At 39.3% G+C, this 21,584-nt stretch overlaps 1 protein-coding gene across 4 annotated transcripts in view; it reads left to right on the top strand.

Moving 5' to 3' along the window:
- The window catches only part of NAV3 (neuron navigator 3), a 382,845-nt gene that overhangs the window by 203,191 nt on the left and 158,070 nt on the right, over positions 1 to 21,584 (top strand). For all 4 annotated transcript variants that reach the window (XM_027543298.1, XM_027543301.1, XM_027543299.1 and 1 more), the window contains exons 10-11: positions 9,348 to 9,456; positions 10,121 to 10,504. In XM_027543298.1, the coding sequence (XP_027399099.1) occupies positions 9,348 to 9,456; positions 10,121 to 10,504 (493 nt within the window). The remainder of the gene's footprint in view (positions 1 to 9,347; positions 9,457 to 10,120; positions 10,505 to 21,584) is intronic.

The following is a 21,584-nucleotide window of genomic DNA, read 5'->3' as shown; positions in this document are numbered from 1 at the left end:
GACAATATGAAGTCTAACTGAAAAAGAAGCCAATAAAGAGAGCCATGCAGCGGCCGGCTGAACTCTCTGTGTTTCGGAGCAAAGAAGTAAGGCCAAAGAGAGCTTGTCTTCAGAAGCAGAAATCTCTGACCAGTCTGTCCCTCACCAGTGAGGGGGAGAGGCGCCCTGCTGTGCGCATTTCCAACTGGTTTGGAAATGCCGCCAAGGCCAGCCAGAGGGAATCCAGCTATGCAGAGAGGCGCTCGCTCTCCAGGTGCTCGTCCCGCTCTGTGCAGTCCCTGTACCACACAAGCCTCCCTGGGGCCTGGAGCCTTCTGCCCACCAGCCGCTCAGGCAGTGAGAACTTAGAGGAGTGGACTTCCAGAAGAGGCTTAGAAGGTGAGAGCGATGAAGACAGCCGGTCTGAAGATGAAAATGTGTCCTCCAGGCCCGGCAGCCTCAGCCGGAGCTGGGCTGAGGAGGAGGGAGAAAGCTGCCTGCGGGAAGGCACAGCCCATCTGGATGAAGATGTCATCCTGACGATGCTGGGCGATCTGGAAGAGGCCCTTTACACTGACTTGTTAGGTAAGTTGGGTCTGCTCCTGAAAGGAGGATGGAGTTTTAAGGAGCTGCCCTTTTGCATGAGCCATAGAGCTTCTGTTCTTCCTACTGACTTTTTTTTTTTTTTAAACCACCGTGACTCAAAAGAATTTTAAATTCCTCGTGTCTTGAAATGATTGTCTTTGGCAAACTGAACTATGAGAAGTAGTTGTAAAGTCTACATGGAGAAAGTGAATAGCAAGCACCTGCCCTGGGCATTACTGGCTCAGAGTCTAGATAGCCATAATTAAGTGTTCACGATTTAAAACTCCAAATGTGCTTTTTACTTAGTCTTCAGTAGGGCCTATTTGTTCAACTTCTCTCAAGGTGACCTCACCACAGATTTGAAATGAAGAATGATGGAGCTCGTGGCTCAATATTTTTGTGCAGTCAACTTTTTCCTGCTGCCTCCCTGGTGTCTGAAGGATGGCTTTGTACCTCAGTGACAAGCACCATGCGTTCTAGTTAGACTTCCAGAAATGCAGAAGTCTCTTCTGACAGCTTGACTACTTTTTAAAAAGTGTTGGACAAAAAATATTTAGGAGTGTGTACATTGTAACTGTTCAAATCACTATGTAGATGAGTGTGAACTGTTCTGATGCTTTACAAACTAGGCCTTTTTGATGACATGGTTGTTAGGAGTAACTTCTGATATAATCTTCAGTTAACTAGGTATGAATAAGTCTGAAGTAACTCTTTAGTTCGCCACCTGCCTGAATAGGTAAACTATATGAAAGCGAAGTGAGATACTTTAAATCCAGTGCTCTACTGTACCATATTTATATCATAGGGTGCCTTCTTCAAAAACTCTTAAGTGTTTAACCATTGACCACATCCTCTTTTATATCAGTGTGTTTATTTCCACAAAGGCCTTCATATAGAACCCCTTATAATCACAAGAATTAAACCAGACCAGTGATCTCTTTGTTTCTGATTCATTCAGCTGATGCCAAATATAGGTTTGCTTTTATTCTGTTTGTAGACCTTCCTGTTACAAGAGGTTTTATGAGATTTTCTGGAATCTCAGTGAATCAGCTTTAGAAGAAGAAAGCTTAGAGAGACAGCAGAGGCAAATATCGCTCCATTTTGCATGTCAGTTTAGCTTTAGAAGAAGAATGTTTCTGCAGTCGAAGGAATGGTGATTTCTGAATCTCAATACCCTAGATGATCAAACACTGAAGATTTACTTCTTCACCATTGTGTGATTTCTGTGATGAAAGCTTCTCATAAAAACAAACAAACAAACAAAACAAAACAAAAAACTGCATCCAGAAAAAGGCAAGAAAAGGAGTCTTAAGAATTAAGACTCCTTTTTCTTCTCTTGATACTCTGAAAGGGTAGAATCAAATCACATTTGTGATGTGATTCAAATCATACCTTGAAAGTGGTAGCATTTATCTTGTTCTGAGTACCTCTCATGTAAGTATTTTCAAAGATACGACCAGAGTGAAGTCTTCTGACAGCGTGTGTTGGTTGTTCTGTTCAATTATAGCAGGCTGTGGGTGGGTGTGTATATGACACATGCCTTTTTGTGCATAAATAACTTGGAGCATTACTGTCAGAGGGTCAGCTCTCCATAGGTGTCTGTGTCGTATATGGTTCTTAAACAGAGTATCTGCTAATTGTATTTATGGGATTGTTCTCCGTAAGGCTTTTTTCTCCCCCAACAGATGCCAGTATTCAAAAATGCAGATGAGAAAGTGAGAGGAAGAGTTTATTCAAACAGCTCTGATATGAATAATCATATCAGGATAATGAAGCATTGCAAGGCAATTCCCTAAATAATGATGCATTTTAAGTTGGTAAATATATCCGAGCCCATAGCACACAGGAATTTCAGGGTTTCTGCCAGGTGCTTAACTGGGTTCTGCTTCTGACTCAAAATGGCCTCTTCCAAGTTAGTTTTTAGGCAGAGATCCCTGAGTTCAATTCTTTATTCTTATATATTCTAATAAATCAGATAGACTAGGGTTTGTGTTATAACTATATAGGAGAATATTTAAAAGATAACTAGTAAAACTGCTAGTTATATTTTGCTATTTTTGCCCCCTAATGTGTCTGATTTACCCTGATGAGTTGAAAAATGTTGTATCCAACTCCCTGTTGGGGGTAATCCACAAAAACCAAGGTGATTTCTCCAAATAAATCAGACAGCTAAACTCTAAAAAATAATGTTTGTAATATGGCTATTGTAGAAGATATAATTCTCTGTGAATAAGGTTATTAAGAGCTGACTCATTGGAAAAGACTCTGATGCTGGGAGGGATTGGGGGCAGGAGGAGAAGGGGACAACAGAGGATGAGATGGCTGGATGGCATCACTGACTCGATGGACATGAGTCTCAGTGAACTCCGGGAGTTGGTGATGAACAGGGAGGCCTGGCGTGCTGCAATTCATGGGGTCACAAAGAGTCGGACACGACTGAGTGACTGAACTGAACTGAACTGAAGGTTCATTAATATATAATTTGTTTTCCTCCTAAAAGATAACAGGACTGGCAGTGTTCATGTACAATTCATGTAATTAAAGCCTGAAAAATAACAGCAGGACCACACAGTTTAAATGGTCTGTCTGCCGTTAGGTAAAGATTCAGAAGCACCAAACTAAGCCAGTTATTCTGTGTCCTGCTCAGAGAAGAGATATTACAAGCCAAGAGAAAACAGTTCACACTAATGTTGAAAACTCAAAGTGAATTTCAGACTATGGCCTTCTGGAAAATGTGTGTATAAGCCTTTACTATTTTGTCTGACACTTAAGAGGCTTCCTTCAGGAATAATAGCTAGATTTAAGGTTATAAAAATGAAACGGAATACATTTTTGTGACTAAATACATTTCTCACTAAATGCATTTTTTTCTAACTTTTGTAACTAAATATTTCATATTATTTGTGCTTTTATATTTTACCTTTTAGGTTGACATTCTCTCCCCACCACTATTTCTCTAGACATCACTTGGATACAAATTTACAGGCTGTTTCAAGTTCGTGCCATCCTTAGGGGGTTTGCAAGTACATTTAACTTTATCTTGCCTTTTGTGGGTCATTGAGAACATTTACTGCAATAAATTTTGATTTGGTTATTATCTTTCCTGACGTGAATGAGGCAGCGATTATGTTCTGCTCAGTTAGTGCTAGGAGGAAATGTCCATTTGTCTGATGGTTATGAGTGGTGCAGTGTCATGAGTGGATGTCATGAGGAGAAAAACCAGAGGAGGGAGAGAGGTGATGGTTTTGAAACATGAGGGAAGCTGTGTAAACAAGCAATGGATTCAGTGGGAAGAATCCAAACACTTAAGATGCCTGCTGGATTGGAAGAAGGAAACTTAAAATGTGATAAAGGTGTTTAAAAAAAATGATGAGTGAAAATGGAATGTCTGAAAATATAGTGTTCTTAAAGTTTATGTAAAAAATGTTGAAAGTAATTCAAATATCAGTGTTATTAATATTAAGAAATTGGCAGGTAGGTGATTGAAATGCAGTTTGATTGCAATGTGAAAGTTCTCCCTGAGGGAAAGGGCTTGGTGACAGGATACATATAAAGGTATATTTTGGGAAACTTGTACAAGGGCAATATTGTTCTTTCTTTACTCCCTCCAGTAAAAGTCATCTCAACACTTTCTTTTTTTTTTTTAAATTTAATTTAATTTTATTTTTTAACTTTACAATATTGTATTGGTTTTGCCATGTATCAAAATGAATCCGCCACAGGTATACACGTGTTCCCCATCCTGAACCCTCCTCCCTCCTCCCTCCCCATACCGTCCCTCTGGGTCATCCCAGCGCACCAGCCCCAAGCATCCAGTATCATGCATCGAACCTGGACTGGCAACTCGTTTCATATACGATATTATACATTTCAATGCCAATCTCTCAAATCATCCCACCTTCTCCCTCTCCCTCTCCCACAGAGTCCAAAAGACTGCTCTATACGTCAGTGTCTTTTTTGCTGTCTCATATACAGGGTTAGTGTTACCATCTTTCTAAATTCCATATATATGTGTTAGTATACTGTATTGGTGTTTTTCTTTCTGGCTTACTTCACTCTGTATAATAGGCTCCAGTTTCATCCACCTCATTAGAACTGATTCAAATGTATTCTTTTAGTGGCTGAGTAATACTCCATTGTGTATATGTACCATAGCTTTCTTATCCATTCATCTGCTGATGGACATCTAGGTTGCTTCCATGTCCTGGCTATTATAAACAGTGCTGCGATGAACACTGGGGTATATGTGTCTCTTTCAATTCTGGTTTCCTCAGTGTGTATGCCCAGCAGTGGGATTGCTGGGTCATAAGGCAGTTCTATTTCCAGTTTTTTAAGGAATCTCCACACTGTTCTCCATAGTGGCTGTACTAGTTTGCATTCCCACCAACAGTGTAAGAGGGTTCCCTTTTCTCCACACCCTCTCCAGCATTTATTGCTTGTAGACTTATGGATCACAGCCATTCTGACTGGCATGAAATGGTACCTCATAGTGGTTTTGATTTGCATTTCTCTAATAATGAGTGATGTTGAGCATCTTTTCATGTGTTTGTTAGCCATCTGTATGTCTTCTTTGGAGAAATGTCTATTTAGTTCTTTGGTCCATTTTTTGATTGGGTCATTTATTTTTCTGGAATTGAGTTGTAGGAGTTGCTTGTATATTTTTGAGATTAGTTGTTTGTCAGTTGCTTCATTTGCTATTATTTTCTCCCATTCTGAAACACTTTCTTAAGACTCTTGCTCTCTTACCACCACTTAGAATCATCGGCTTCTCTACTGTGTGACGTGTTAGATATACCACCACATCAGTGTTAACTTTAGTGTGTCTCCGGTTTGGTCTCGTCCTTCACTATTACTTTTTTTCTGCCACTTTTAGTAAAACCCCTTCTTTACCTCTGCCTTTCCTATGACTGTAATGATATTTTTTTCTGTTGTGTTCAATCACTCAGTTGTGTCCGACTCTTTGCAACCCCATGGTCTGCAGCACACCAGGCTTCCCTGTCCTCCTCTATCTACAGAGTTTGCTCAAACTCATGTACATTGAGTCATGATGCTATTTAACCATCTCATCTTCTGACACCCTCTTCTCCTTTTGCCTTCAGTCTTTCCCAGCATCAGGGTCTCTTCTAATTAGTTGGCTCCTCACATCAGGTGGCCAAAGTATTGGAACTTTACCATCAGTCCTTCCAATGAATAGTCAGGATTATTTCCTTTAGGATTGACTGGTTTGATCTCCTTGCAGTCCAAGGGACTCTCAAGAGTCTTCTCCAACACTCTTCTAAAACACAGTTCTAAAGTATCAATTCTTCGGTGCTCAGCCTTCTTTATGGTCCAACTCTCACATCCATACATGACTACTGGAAAAAACCATAGCTTTGACTAGACAGACCTTTTTTGGCAAAGTAATATCTCTGCTTTTTAATACACTATCTAGGTTTGTCATAACTTTTCTTCCAAGGAGCAAGAGTCTTTTAATTTCATGGCTGTAGTCACCCTTTAAGATTTTTCTTATAAATCCTTCCTTTTCCTTCAGGGTTCTGCCAGATTATTTGGAAATAAGAGATAGACTTCTTTATAACCATTTCTCAAATATGCTGTGTTGTATTTATGAAGAGGAGAATAGGAAGAATTTCTGGAGAAGGTGTAATTAGAGTCTTAACGGCTAAGTTAAATACAGTTCTGATATTTAAACACATATTAATCTCCTAGGTTAGAAATCACATGGATTAGGATTGGAAAAGTTTATGCCATGTGCATGAGGATACAATGGGCGACTTTTTTATTTCTTTTTTTATTGAAGTAGAGTTGATTTACAATGTGTTGTTTTCAGGTGTACAACAAAGTGATTCAATTTATATATATATATATACACACACACACATATAATGTATGCATACTCACATAGTTTTTTCAGATTCTTTTCCCATACAGGTTATTACTAAATATTGAGTGAAGTACCCTGTGCTATACAGTAGGTCCTTGTTTACTTTATATATATAGTAGTGTGTATATTTTACTCCCAAATTCCTAAATTCCTAATTTATCCCCTTCAACCTTTCCCATTTGATAACCATTAGTTTGCTTTCTATGGCACCGCACTCCAGTACTCTTGGCCTGGAAAATCCCATGGATGGAGGAGCCTGGTAGGCTGCAGTCCATGGGGTCGCGAAGAGTCAGACACGACTGAGCGACTTCACTTTCGCTTTTCACTTTCATGCATTGGAGAAGGAAATGACAACCCACTCCAGTGTTCTTGCCTGGAGAATCCCAGGGACGGGGGAGCCTGGTGGGCTGCCGTCTATGGGGCCGCACAGAGTTGGACACGACTGAAGTGACTTAGCGGCAGCAACAGCAGTTTGCTTTCTATGTCAGCTTCTATTTTGTAAATAAGTTATTTGTATCATTTCTTTTACATTCCACATATAAGTGGTATCATATGATATTTGTCTTTCTCTATATGATTTATTTAACATAGTATGATAATTTCTAAGTTCATGCTTGTTGCTACAAATGGCATTATTTCATTCTTTTTATGACTGAGTAACATTCCTCTGTGTGTGTGTGTGTGTGTGTGTGTGTGTACACATGCATGCAACTTCCATATAGTTAATTAGGGAAGTTTCTCAATATTTTCTAAGTTTAAAATAATAATACAGTTATTAATCATATGTCAACAGTTCAAATAATTGGTAAATTAAAAGGAAGAGATTTTCAGACTGGCAGAAGAATGGTGGTTGCTTTGACAATCACCCAGAATGAAGAAAAACGAACAAGGTAGTAATGTGTGGCTGACCACGGAATTAGCAGTTGTCTTTTTGAGGGCCCACCATGGTAAAATAGTGTAAAGTTGCTCTCTTGGTTTCAGAGTTATGGGGATCCCTGGGTGGAAGTTAAATGGAGACAAATTATTACTCATCCTCAGAGTTGTTTTTATAATTAGATCTAATTAGTCTAATATTGGAAAGAACCAGCTCTTACTGGAGAAGAGGAAGTCTTTCTAATCTTAGAGGTTTCAGATAGATACACATGGCCACCTGACTAGTGAGACAAAGATTTGTTCCTTCATTGGCTGAGAGGTAAGGCCAGAGAATCTTTGATGTCCCCACCAATGGTGAGTTTCTATTATAGGTGTTAAATGCTCTATAGATGTTAAAGAAAGAAAGTGAAATCGCTCATTCATGCCCAACTCTTTGTGACCCCATGGACAGTAGCCTGCACCAAGCTCCTCCATCCATGGGATTTTTAAGGCAAGAGTACTGGAGTGAGTTGCCATTTCCTTCTCCAGGGAATCTTCCCAACCCAGGGATAGAACCCAGGTCTCTCACATTGTAGACAGACAATTTACTGTCTGAGCCACCAGGGAAGTCCATATAAATGTTAAATGGGTACAATTTTTCTGTATTTTTTTTTAATATGGCATAAATATTGTGAAAAAAAAGCAAACAGGTTGACTATCTACCTATATTCTTAAAACAGATTGTAGATATTTGGTTTGTTTATGTTACAGTCTTTATTCTGGAATTTAATACAGAATAATTTAATACTGTTTTCTACCTTCACTTTTCCTTCTTGTTTTTTTCTTTTCCCTCCTTCCCTTTTGCATCTCCTTCCCTGCCATCCCCTCCTTTGTCTTCTTCTTCCTCCCTCTCCTACCTTCTGTCTCCTTAATTCATTCATTCCCCTTCCTCTCGCCTTTTTTCTTTTTTTTTAATTCCTTCTTTCTTTTTATTTAAAATTCCTGATCATTGGACATACTCCTGAGCTACATTGAACAAAATGGAGACTATGATTTCTCTCCTCCCTTTTCAGGTTCTCCTTATTTCCAGATTCACCAGCTTGAAAAGGTTACTGGCCTGGACTTTATTGCATGGCCATAAACAAACTGGCTTAATGCCCCCTCTGCCCCCGAATGATATGTTAAGGTTGTATAAGGCCAGCATTTGTCACCCTGGCAGAGCTGTTTATTTTATGTGTAGACTTGTTCCTAGATTAGATGCTTAGGACTTTGTTCCAACTCTTGGTGTCACATGTGCATGGTCTGGTTCCCTGTAGAAAGTGGAGGAATAATTACAAATCAAGTTCTGAATCTTTGTTCATTAGTCTGTTGAAAGACTTGAAAAGATATTGCTTTATGAGAAAAGGCCTCCATCTTATTCCCCTAAATCCAAATGTATACTTGCTACATAATAAGGTTATCTCAGCTACTCTGAGCACACTTTGAAATAGGCGATTATGGAAATAATTAGTTGCAGATTTTTAAATTAAGCTCAGAAACATGGAGCTGGTGACTCTCATTTTGCAACTATTAAGCTCATCAGTTCAGTTCAGTTCAGTCGCTCAGTCGTGTCCGACTCTTTGCAACCCCATGAACTGCAGCACGCCAGGCCTCCGTGTCCATCACCAACTCCCGGAGTTCACTCAGACTCACGTCCATTGAATCAGTGAGGCCATCCAGCCATCTCATCCTCTGTCGTCCCCTTCTCCTCCTGTCCCCAATCCCTCCCAGCATCAGAGTCTTTTCCAATGAGTCAACTCTTCGGATGAGGTGGCCAAAGTACTGGAGTTTCAGACCTAAGAAATATTATTATATTATCACCACTTGAAATAATTATTTTTACCATTATATTTGTTTCTATTTGCATTTTGTTTGTAGAACAAAAAAATATAATTTCAGATTATATAGTTATTTGGAATTTTCTACCTATTTAAGTTTTGATGAAAGGAACTCATATATATATATACACAATAAATGACATGAATAACAAATTCTTGTGTTACTTTCCTAGGTGAAGACCCTGAAACAAGAAGAATGAGAACAGTTAAAAACATAGCAGATTTGAGGCAGAATTTAGAAGAGACGATGTCTAGTCTTCGTGGGACCCAGATAAGCCACAGGTCTTCTTCAGTTCTGCCTGTTTGGGGGCCAGTAAAGAAAAAATTACAGCAAGCGCCTAACTTCTTATAATGATAAAGAAGGGATTTTAGTTTCCCTTTACTCTTTTCTCGCTTAAATTTTATGCGACAATCAACTGGTGACCTCTCAGCACCTATCCAGTGATTTTTTTACTCCTAACCATCTCTTCATATAATTTCCCATTCAGAGTGAATTAGCTACTGAACTACCACCATCACTGCTAAATGGATTTTCAGGCCTGCCTTAAATAACAATGGCTGATGTTGTAGTTAAAATGCATCTGAGGAGGCATGTTAGAGAGTCTCTCAAACTAATTGTCGTTAACTTCCAGAAGAGTTCCAGGAAGGCTACAGTGAGTTAAATTAACGGTTAGTTGAGAATATGAAACATTGTTTTACCTAAAATGTAATGATGGCCTTTCTTGGAAAGCAAAAAAGAAAAAGCTGTGGCGAATGCCCTTTCCTACATTTTGATACATACAGAGGTGTTTAGAAATCTCAAAATGAATGTATAATTTGACTTCCATGAAAGTAGACATCGCTCCAAGAAATGACTCTCAACCATAAGCCTTCCCGTGCTCATACACTCTGGGTTCATGGCCCCAGGTGAGCCAGTGTCTAGTGATTTCTCTATTTTATTTGACAGCACCCTGGAGACAACATTTGACAGTACTGTAACAACGGAAGTGAACGGCAGGACCATACCCAACTTGACAGGTCGACCCACCCCCATGACCTGGAGGTTGGGCCAGGCATGCCCTCGACTTCAGGCTGGAGATGCTCCGTCCCTGGGTGCCGGCTACCCTCGCAGCGGTACTGGGAGATTCATCCACACGGACCCCTCAAGGTTCATGTATACTACGCCTCTCCGTCGAGCTGCTGTCTCTCGACTGGGAAACATGTCACAGATTGACATGAGTGAGAAAGCAAGCAGTGACCTGGACATGTCTGCTGAAGTCGACGTTGGTGGATATATGAGCGATGGTGATATCCTCGGGAAAAGTCTCAGGACTGATGACATCAACAGTGGGTAAGTGGCCCTGGGCCCTGGGCTCCAAGAGAATTGTGTAAAGAGCGTGGTCTACTGAGATGCATTAGCTATGGGAAGGGAATTTGTTGTTTTATAGTCGCTAAGTCCTATCTGACTCTTGCAACTCCATGGACTGTAACTCACCAGGCTCCTCTGTCCATGAGATTTCCCAGGCAAGAATACTGAAGTGGGTTGACATTCCCTTCTCCAGGGGATCTTTCTAACCCAGGGACTGAAACTGTGTCTCCTGCATTGCCAGGCAGATTCTGTACCACTGCTCTACCTGGTAAGCCTCCAGGAAGGGAGTATATAAGGACAATTAATAAAGTTGTTAGAAAATGTGAGAAATCTAAGATTATTTTGGGATATTTCAGGCTTCTTTTCTGATCACTCATGAACAGTAAAATATCCAAAATTTCTCTAAAATCTTTTCATTATAATCCATTAATTTTTTCTATTGTTAATTCAGAGAAACACATGTGCCGTATGTTTTTCAGAGTGATTTTCACATGCTTCTTAAATCACAGATTTTGTAGTGAAGGACGTGGGAAGGAGACAGGAGGAGTTTTGCTGAACTGCTTGATTTTTGGGGGGCTTGTCAAAGCTGCCTGTAACTGCTCTAAGGAACACATATTTTCTAGTATTCTTAATTATGCACCTCTGATCTAACTTTTACATTTGCAAGTTTCCATCTGTTTATTCTCTTTTTTGTTGACATCTTAGCTTGTTTTCCTTCTGTTTCCTATTACATTCCAAAAAAAAAAATATTGTGATATAAAACTCTCAAAAAGTATTTTGGCAATTTGGAATATTTAGTTCAATCTTAGGGTGATCCCCAGTGGCAGAAATAGAATAGTCTATTAAAACTACTTCTATTAATGACTGTAGTTGCCACTTGGAAAACTTATTACCTACTTCACTCTTGTCACGTTCTTTAAGGACGTTGTCATTTAACCAGCCCTCCACTAACAACCCTTATGTGGTGTGTATTTTTAAACCTGTTTTACAGATAAGGAAACTGATCACAGTTGGCCCCAATTGTATTAAAGCTAAGGAAAGACTAAAATGGCATTGGGACTCAGATACATCTGACCTCAAAACCCAGGCTCTGTAATACAAGGAAAAACTTTCCAATTAACTTTATCTATATTTTTCACGTGAGTCTGGGTTTTGACCTATTCTTTGTCCTTATGCTTCTGAGAGGACTAGTCTCAGAAGACATTCTTTATACAAGTAACCTTTCCTGACTTCATTCATGAAAAACTTGTTTGAATGGGGACAAGACCTTAAAAAGTACAAAAGTACTTTTGATCAGATTCATAGCTCTGCTTTGATATCCTGATACCCACCAGTGCACTCCTGGTGGCCACCTTCTTTGAGCTTGTAAGGAGCTAGAATTAGGGAGACAGGTTATTGTTAATTAGGGTGGGAGGTAGTTGAGTTGCCACTGGAGTCATAGTGTCTAAATTAAATCTCTTTCTAACATGTGCTGTCTGTGATCTCCTCGAGAGCTTAATTTATCCAAATTCCTCTCTGTAATAAAGACAAAATTGCAGAATCTTCATGAAATTGTTAGGAATGAAGAAAAACCCACAAATTGTCCTTAGCACAAAGTCTTTCACAATGTAAGTGTTCAGTAAATTATCAGTGTCATCACAATTAGATTTTTATCAGTAAAATTATTAACCTGATGATTAATAACCTAATAATCATAGGGTATGATCTCATATAGGAGATAGTTGAAATTGTGAGAGGTATGAAGAAAGAATCCTGGGAAAATAATAGAGAAGAGAGATCATAAGATGAATTACATATGTACCTATTAGAAAAATTTGTTGAGTTCTTCCTATGTGTAAAGCAACATTCTAGGAACTGTGTATTTAGTGGTGAACATATGGACACAGTACCAGCCCATGTATTATTCACATGTTAGTTTTTTTTTATATTTTTATGTGTTCATTTATTCAATAAATGAATAGTAATATATGTACATGTATATGTAAGTGTGTGTATATACATTCTTAGATAAGTGGGTTTTGAAGGCATTTTTTAAAAAAACTTGAGTTCTGCTTATAGTAATATATTTTACCAGCATACCCATACTCAGGAACTATATTAGGTAACTTCTGTAGCCGAGAAATTTCAAAATCTCAGCAACTTAACACAAAGAAGTTAATTTCTCCTTCACATAAAACCCTTCCTGGCGTTTCTGGTCATCAGTCAGGGAATGTGTATATAAGACACATTCTTTCAGACTAGGATGATAGATAACATGGCTATTACCCAGGCAGATAGCCAGTGTCACCCTGGAGGTTGATTTCAAATAGCAGATGACAGATAGAGAACCGGGGTGTAAGAATGTTTCATATGCACGAGGCCCGGAAGTGGGGGTATGACTTCTACGCACATTCCCTCATGCAGAACTGAGGTGGCCGCATCTGATCGTCAGTGCAGCCAGGGACCACTATTCAGCTGCGTGCCCAGAAGGAAGAGGAAGCTGCCTGGATAAGAGCTGACTAGTCTCTGCAGAACTCTCTAATGAGAAATTTAAAAAATACTGTTATATCCCTTTTCCTTCTTGCTTGTTTCCTGACTCACTGGAAACCTGTTTCTCACTTCTGTTCTCTGGTTTTGTTCACTATTGGTCTTTCAAAGGAGGTCTTGAACAGCCCCACAGATGAGTCTGTAAGTACACGTTCGTGTCTGCGTGTGTTGTGTTGCCCACCCAAGTCACCCATATTCAGTGACTAAAGTAGAAGATGAAGAAAAAACAAAGTAAAAACAACCCAAAGCTTGTTTGGAAGCTCCCTCTGATGATGTCGATGTGCTTGGCCTTATGCACGCTCTCTTTTCCGTGGTGGAGTGCAGACACGGGAATGTGACACGTGACTGAGTCCTGACCCCGAGAGGAGGGTGATGAGCGTGGCAGAGGCGGGGCCGCTGGTCCCAGTTCAGCGGCAGCTGGGGTTGTGGGGGCACCCAGGGTGTGCTGTGCATCCTCACCGCTCAGCTCTGAGCGTGCTATGCCCCTGTCGAAGTTGGAAGGGTGCGGTCCAGTGTGTCAGCCTGAAACTAAGAGATAGGAAGACATGCTCAGGGGAGTGTTAATCTGATACTTTCCTTAAGAAAAAGGGCATAGAAATGTCTGTGCTACAATTCATGAAGAAATACTGAATCACAAAGTTAACTGTCTGTTCGCAATTTTTAGAACTATGTTTTAGTGATTAAATGGACAGAAAAAGGCTCAAAAGGCATAGCAGTGAATGAAGATGTTTCATTTAGGATTTTCTCTTCATATAACTGCAAGGTATGTCATGAAGTAAATGGAAATGGACTTTCTCTTTTTTTTTCATGTACTTCAGGTAGAACTGAGAAAATTAGGTAATGGGCATTCTGAGAATTCAAAATTTCTTGAAGCATGCAAAGGCTTATCTCTTTTTTTTCTCTTCTCAAAATTATTTTAAACACTTGGGGATGTGAATCTGCCAGTAATTAGGAATTACTCAGAGGAAGGCCTCTTACTTATAATGAATATCTTTGAAAAAGTCTCCATGTAGGAAAAAAAAAAAAAGGAGTACTCTAGAAAATTGGAGGGGAAATTGCATATTTTAAATGGGTGGAAGCTGGAGTTATCTCTAGGTGTCACAGTGATAAATAGTTAGACCAAGAATATAACCTAAAATTCTACTTTAAATGGCCCAAACACAAAGTAATTTAATTCTGGAGAGTGACATTTTTAAAAGGGAGGTGGATACTTTAATCCTGCTTCTCCCCTGCGTGCAGGCATGAATCATGTCCGACTCTTGGTGACCTCATGGACTGTAGCCCACCAGGCTCCTCTGTCCATGGGGTTTCTCAGGTAAGAACACTGGAGGGGGTTGCCATTTCCTCCTTTGACCCTTCCTCATTTCTCCTGTAGTAAACTTTGTGAGTGACTGAAGCATGCATAACGTTGGAAAAGGTAGGGTTACCTGAATTGGGTTAAAAGGATGTACACGGTAAACTACTTATTCCTAATCATAATGCTTTACTTCATATTCAAGATATGAGAATTATTTTTAGTGAATGTAGAAAGTCTAATGGACAAATAGCTGGTAATGCTAGTCAGCATATACATAGCACTTATTATGTGCGCCAAAGATTTGATGCTTTTGAACCGTGGTGTTGGAGAAGACTCTTGAGAGTCCCTTGAACTGCAAGGAGATCCAAGCAGTCCATTCTGAAGGAGATCAGCCCTGGGATTTCTTTGGAAGGAATGATGCTAAAGCTGAAACGCCAGTACTTTGGCCACCTCATGCGAAGAGTTGACTCATTGGAAAAGACTCTGATGCTGGGAAGGATTGGGGGCAGGAGGAGAAGGGGACGACAGAGGATGAGATGGCTGGATGGCATCACCGACTCGATGGACATGAGTCTGAGTGAACTCCAGGAGTTGGTGATGGACAGGGAGGCCTGGTGTGCTGGGATTCATGGGGTTGCAAAGAGTCGGACACGACTGAGCAACTGAACTGAACTGAATACTCTATGCATTTTACATATATTAACTCATTTTGATGTTGTTCAGTCACCTGATCGTGTCCAACTCCGCGATCCCATGGACTGTAGCATGCCAGGCCTCTCTGTCCTTCACCATCTCCCGAAGTTTGCCCAAGTTCATGTGCATTGCATCGGTGATGCCATCAGCCATCTCATCCTCTGATGCCTTCTTCTCCTTCTGCCCTCAGTCTTTCCCAACATCAGGGGCTTTTCCAATGAGTCAGCTGTTTGCATCAGATGACCAAAATATTGGAGCTTCAACATCAGTCCTTCCAGTGAATATTCAGGGTTGATCTCTCTTAACATTGACTGGTTTGATCTCCTTGCTGTCGAAGGGACTTTCAGGAGTCTTCTCCAGCACCCCAGTACGAAGGCATCAATTCTTTGGTTTTCTGCCAGTTCTTCGGCACTCAGCCTTCTTTACAGTCCAGCTGTCACAACCATACATGACTACTGGGAAGACCAGCGTTGACTGTATAGACTTTTGTTGGCAGAGGAATATCTCAGCTTTTCAACACACTGTCTGGGTTTGTTGTAGCTTTCCTGCCCAGAAGCAAACATCTTCTGATTTCATGGGTGCAGTCACCATCCACAGTGATTTTAGAGCCCAAGAAGAGGAAATCTGTCACTACTTCCACTTTTCCTCTATTTGCCATGAAATGATGGGGCCCATTCTTGCCTGGAGAATCCCAGTGATGGGGGAGCATGGTAGGCTGCCGTCTGTGGGGTCGCACAGAGTCGGACACGACTGAAGTGACTTAGCAGTAGCAGCAATGGGGCCCAATGCCGTGAGCTTAGTTTGTTTAATATTTACTTTTAAGCCTGCTCTTTTACTCTGTACCTTCACCCTCATCAAGAGGCTCTTTATTTCCTCTTCATTTTCTGCTGTTAGAGCGGTATCGCCTGCATATCTGAGGTTGCTGATGTTTCTCCCGCCTGTCTTGATTCCAGCTTGTAACTCATCCAGCCTGGCATTTCTCATGATGTGCTCAGCGTATAGGCTAAACAAACAGGGTGACAGCAGGCAGCCCTGCCGTACTCCTTTCTCGATTTTGAACCAATCAGTTGTTCCATACAGGCTTCTAACTGTCGCTTGTTTTTTTTTTTTAGGTACAGTATTCTTTATTATAAACAATCAGATAACAGTGTAAGTGTGCATTTGAAGGATAATTGAGGCCTAGCTATAATAAAAAACATGACTTAAATAGAAATAGTTTCTTGTTAGTTTGTTTTACATTAATTTGAACTTAACACATGCCAAGATCATGTAATTTGTCATACAGTTCGGCCATTAGATCCTTAACAAGAGCAGACAAAATTTGGAATGCGTGTTACATTTTGCTTTATTTGTTGACCATGTATACCGAATATTCAGGACATACTCAAAGTTAAGCCAGTGCTTGAAGTCTAACAAGTAATACTTAAAAAATGTTTTTGTTGCTGTGACAGGGTGTTCACTTCCTAAGAAGACAATGAAAAGGAGATTCTGTGGAAAGCTTTTAAAGAGATGGAAATACCAGACCATCTTACCTGTCTCATGAGAAACATGTATGCGGGTCAAGACTAACTGTTGCTTCTTGACCCGCATACATGTTTCTCATGAGACAGGTAAGATGGTCTGGTATTTCCATCTCTTTAAAAGCTTTCCACAGTTTATTATGATCCACACAGTCAAAGGCTTTGGCATAGTCTGTGAAACAGAGGTAGATGTTTTTCTGGAATTCCCTACCTTTCTCTATGATCTAGCAGATGTTGGCAATTTGATCTCTGTTTCCTCTTCCTTTGACTTCCCTGGTGGCTCAGACAGTAAAGCGTCTGTCTACAATGTGGGAGACCTGGGTCCAATCCCTGGGTTGGGAAGTTCCCTGGAGAAGGAAGTGGCAACCCACTCCAGTACTCTTGCCTAGAAAATCCCATGGACGGAGGAGCCTGGTGTCCATGGGGTCGCAAAGAGTCGGACATGACTGACTCTTCCTTGGATTAAACCCAGCTTGGACATCTGTAAGTTCTTGGTTTGCATAATGCTGACTGAGGCCTAGCATGCAAGATTTTAAACATGACCTTACTAGCATAGGAGATGAGTGCACTTGTCTGATGGTTAGCACATTCTTTAGTTCTACCTTTCTTGGGAATTGGGATGAGGATTAATCTTTTCCAGTCTTTCCAGTGGCCACTGCTGGGTCTTCCAGATTTGCTGACGTATTGAATGCAGCACCTTGATGGCATCATCCTTAAGGGTTTTGAATAGTTCTACTGGAATTCCATCAGATCCACTAACTTTATTAACAGCAGTGCTTCCTAACTCATTAACTAATTTATATCTCACCATAATGTTAAGATGTAAGCGTATTATTACTGTCTCCATTTTACAGATGAAACACCTGAGGCACGGATAGATTAAGTAGCTTTAGGTAGAACTCAGAAAGTTAACTCATTGGCATTCCAAAAAAATACAAACTTACTTGATGCATGCATTGCTGAATTTGAACTTGAAAACAATTTGCCTCCAGTCTGCACTCTTAATCATCTTGACATACTGACCCTGTTGTCTACATGTCTCCTTGTCCATATTTCTCTCATAGAAGTTTATTCTTTTACAAACAAACATAAAAGAGCTTCACAGCAATCATTCATTGTTAGTATAGTTTTCCCTAGCTAGCACCTTTGATCAAGGAGATAACCCTTAAAATTATCTGTGCTCACCATCTCTGTTCTAGATGCTAAACTAGAGTTCCTTGGAAGTTAAACATGAACACAAATTTTAGATGCCCTGTGTTTTCATGTCATAAAAAATATCTAATTGTTATATTAAGTTTCTGATATGAAATATTGAGTGTAAAAACAGTTCTAGGAAGATTGGTAGGGACATGGGTTTTGAATCTTTCCAAATCTCCACAAGAAACAGACAAAACAACTAGATAGCTAAGCCATAAAAAATGATCATTGTTTACTTAAAAAAGCTGATACCAGGTATCATCTCAAACCCCAGGTATAAGTAGTGAGGGACAATTAGTCAAGAGCCAAAGAATCAGAATTATACTAGCTTGCCTGTGTGCTCAGTTGAGTCCAACTTTTTGCTGCCCTGGGGACTGTAGCCCACCAGGCTTCTCTGTCCATGGAATCTTCCAGGCAAGAACACTGGAGCAGGTTGTCATTTCTTACTGCAGGGGATCTTTCCGACTCAGGGACTGAACCCACATCTCCTGTGTCTCCTGTGCTGGTAGGCAGATTCTTTACCACTGATACCATCATCCATGTACAAAGAAACAGAGGGTAGTAGTGGGACATCTGATCACACTGAGAACAGAATAACCCCAAAAGAGCCAAGCGACGCTGACTAGAATACACACAGGCCCTGTCTGAAGGCAGCAGCTGGAGCTGGGAGGGTTATGACCAGGCAGGGAGAGTCAGGGCTGAAGGTCATTATCTGGAAGGAATGGAGTTTTCTTGTTCCCATGACTTCATTAAACTATCCAGCCACAACTTCCTTCCCAGACAGGGCCCCACTCTGAGGGGAAACTTCCAGAAGGAGAAGCAAACTGAATGGGATGTGGCAATAAAGTGACAATAGAGAAGGTCCAGATCAAAATGAGGGGTGGGGACAGAGTCCAGAAATCTCAGAAAGCTAATTATCGCATTTTAAAACACTACACAAAAATAATAGAGGCAGTTACTGTGTGAAGTTAGAAAGGTATCTAGATCAAATTTCTTTTTATTCCAAATAATTGATTTCACATAAAAATAAGCAAGATAAAAATGTCAAAATAAAAACCCCACATAAACCACAAACATATGCAACATGTGCAACTAATAAAGGATGAATATCAATGAGAAAAGAAAAAAACATAGAATCCAATAGAAAAATGGACAAAAGTCATGAACAGACATTTCACAGGCAAAACATAAATGGCCTTTAACAAAGTAAAAATATGATAAACCTGCTTGATAATTTGGAATTTATAAATTAAAGCTAACATGAAAATTCTTAGTCATAAGCAAGTTTACTTTATAAGCAACTTCTTATTCATAAGAAGTTTATTCTGAAAATATTTTCAAAACTCTTGGACACTGACTAGTAAGGTTTAAATATGTATATGTACCTATTATGACCCAATGATTCCTTTTCTAGATACAGACTTTAGACAAACACTTGCTTGTGAGCACAAGGAATTATGTTTATATAAATGTTCATGGTAGAGTTTTTTGTAACATCAAAAAAACCCTAAAACAGCTCAAAAGTCTGCAGGAGTTAATAAGTAAACCATGTGTGTGTACTCAGTTGTGTCCGACTCTTTGTGACCCCATGGACTGCAACCTGCCGGGTTCCTTTGTTCTTGGAATTTTTCAGGCAATAATACTGGAGTAGGCTGTGATTTCCTACCCCAGGGGATCTTCTCAGCCCAGGGACTGAACCCACATCTCCCGAGTCTCCTGCACTGCAGGTGGATTCTTTAATCACTGCGCTACCTGGGAAGCCCTGTAGTGCTTTTGTAAAGTGAAGCTACACAACTCTAACATGCAAAACACAGTGATATACATCAAGGTAGACGATTTGCAAAAGTTTAATTTTGAATGAAGGAAACAAGTCACAGAAGAATATATATAATATGGTTCAATTTATATAAAGTTCAAATTCATGAGATGCTAAGCAATGTATTTCTAGGAATATATGTCCATGTGGTAAAATCATAAAGACAAATAAAGGAATGCTTAATACAAAATCCAGGACAGTCGATATCTCTGGAAGCGAGGTTTGGAAATGTAGGGTTAGGAAAAGCCTGTATGGTCACTGAAGATTGGAAATATTGTCTTTCTGAATGCAGGTTATGGGTACATGAAAACTGATATTATTTTTTACTTATTATTTAATGTGTACTTTTATACTCTTGCAAAAATATGATATATTTAACTATGATGTTTAACAAATTATGGATTTGCTGTGAAGATAAAGTTGTACATATTTACGTTGATTGAGAAAATGAGATCGAATCACATACAAAAATAAGATTTGAATACTTCTTCCTATTTTAGTGATTTTGAGACATAAAACACAGTGATGCTGATTCACAGGTCTGAGTAGACTATCCTATAATAGTTGAGGCTGCTGAGTGACAAGTAGAAAATCATCTATCTAGATCGTTGACTAGGTGAATGGAGTGTTTTTCCTGTAACTGTATTAGCATACACAGAAAGAGACTTATCTTTGTGGTGAAGGTAATATATGGGCAGTTTATGCTGGATTTGAGGTGCTAATGGGAATTACAAATTATCTGTGCGCAGGAAGCAGTTTGATATCTCATTCTAGTGCAGGGTAGAGCAGTATGGCCTGGAAATATTAATTAGGAAAACGTACAGCTAAAGAAAATATGCCAAAGTAAGCCATGTTTTTCTGTAACAGAAGGAAGAAAAGAGATAGCAGTGGGATGGAAGAAGAATTAGAAATGCTTTTGGAGACTGTTGGGTTTTTATGTGAACCATCTTAGAGCTTACAGAATTTCAACATGGCTAAAGTTGTCTTAAGACTTTCATGTTTTTAGAGATTCTTCTTTTTTGTCAGTAACCTTCACAAGTTTCCTTTGCAACTTTTTGTTTATACCAGTCTTCCTTATGACTATTACCTGTTAAGCTCAGCTTATGGTTGAGAAGTTTACATATAACATTATAAGGAGATCTTTTTAAAAATTTTACATTTTCTTTCAAAATGATTTCCTAACATTTATGGTTCCCAGATTGTAGCAAATTTTTCTAGGGGAACTATGAAATTCATTTAAAAAAAAATTTAAATCCTTTAGAAAGACTGAAAAGAAGGAAGAATTTTCAAGCAAAAATTTTTAATCAGAAATTTGCTTTACCTGTGCTTTACCCTGTATATAATTGTCAAATAGCAGACTCATGGTTCAACTATGAAAATTCCTTGCCGGCATTCCAGTGCAACAGTGTCTGTAAACAGAGGAGTTAGACATGAATGACTTTTTTGGTACAATTAATACCTGATGTAAACCTATTTAATATTACCTGGAAAATCCAAGGGTCAATGCAAAATGTGTATCCTTTGAAGTGCTTCTTAAAAAGAATGCTTTTTTTCTTAATTCATTGAAATTTTCAAGCATTTTTTTTTCTTTGGAAATTGAATTTTCAAAGCATTTAACCTTTGTCTATAGAACTTACTCTTCTGTAAACATTGAATAATTGAAAGGCTATGTTTCTAATAGAAGTGATCATCCATCTTATTTCTGGTTTACATGCATTGTCATTGTGGATGAAGTGCTGAGATCTGCTGTCATGGTTTCTTCCTACAGTATGGAAGCCTTTCAAATTCAGTTGAACAAACAATATATATTTATTGACCCCAAACTATACACAAAACACTTAAACACTTTTAGATATTTACCATTGAATAAGAGAGACCAATGAGTTATAAAACTTAACACACATTGTTTTTTTTTTTAATTTTATTTTATTTTTAAACTTTGCACTATTGTATTGGTTTTGCCAAACATCGAAATGAATCCATCACAGGCATACATGTGTTCCCCATCCTGAA

The sequence above is a fragment of the Bos indicus x Bos taurus genome, chromosome 5 (assembly GCF_003369695.1).
Source record: "Bos indicus x Bos taurus breed Angus x Brahman F1 hybrid chromosome 5, Bos_hybrid_MaternalHap_v2.0, whole genome shotgun sequence".
Taxonomy (NCBI): domain Eukaryota; kingdom Metazoa; phylum Chordata; class Mammalia; order Artiodactyla; family Bovidae; genus Bos; species Bos indicus x Bos taurus.
The sequence above is the reverse complement of the archived record's forward strand: the minus strand, read 5'-3'. Positions and strand labels throughout refer to the sequence as shown.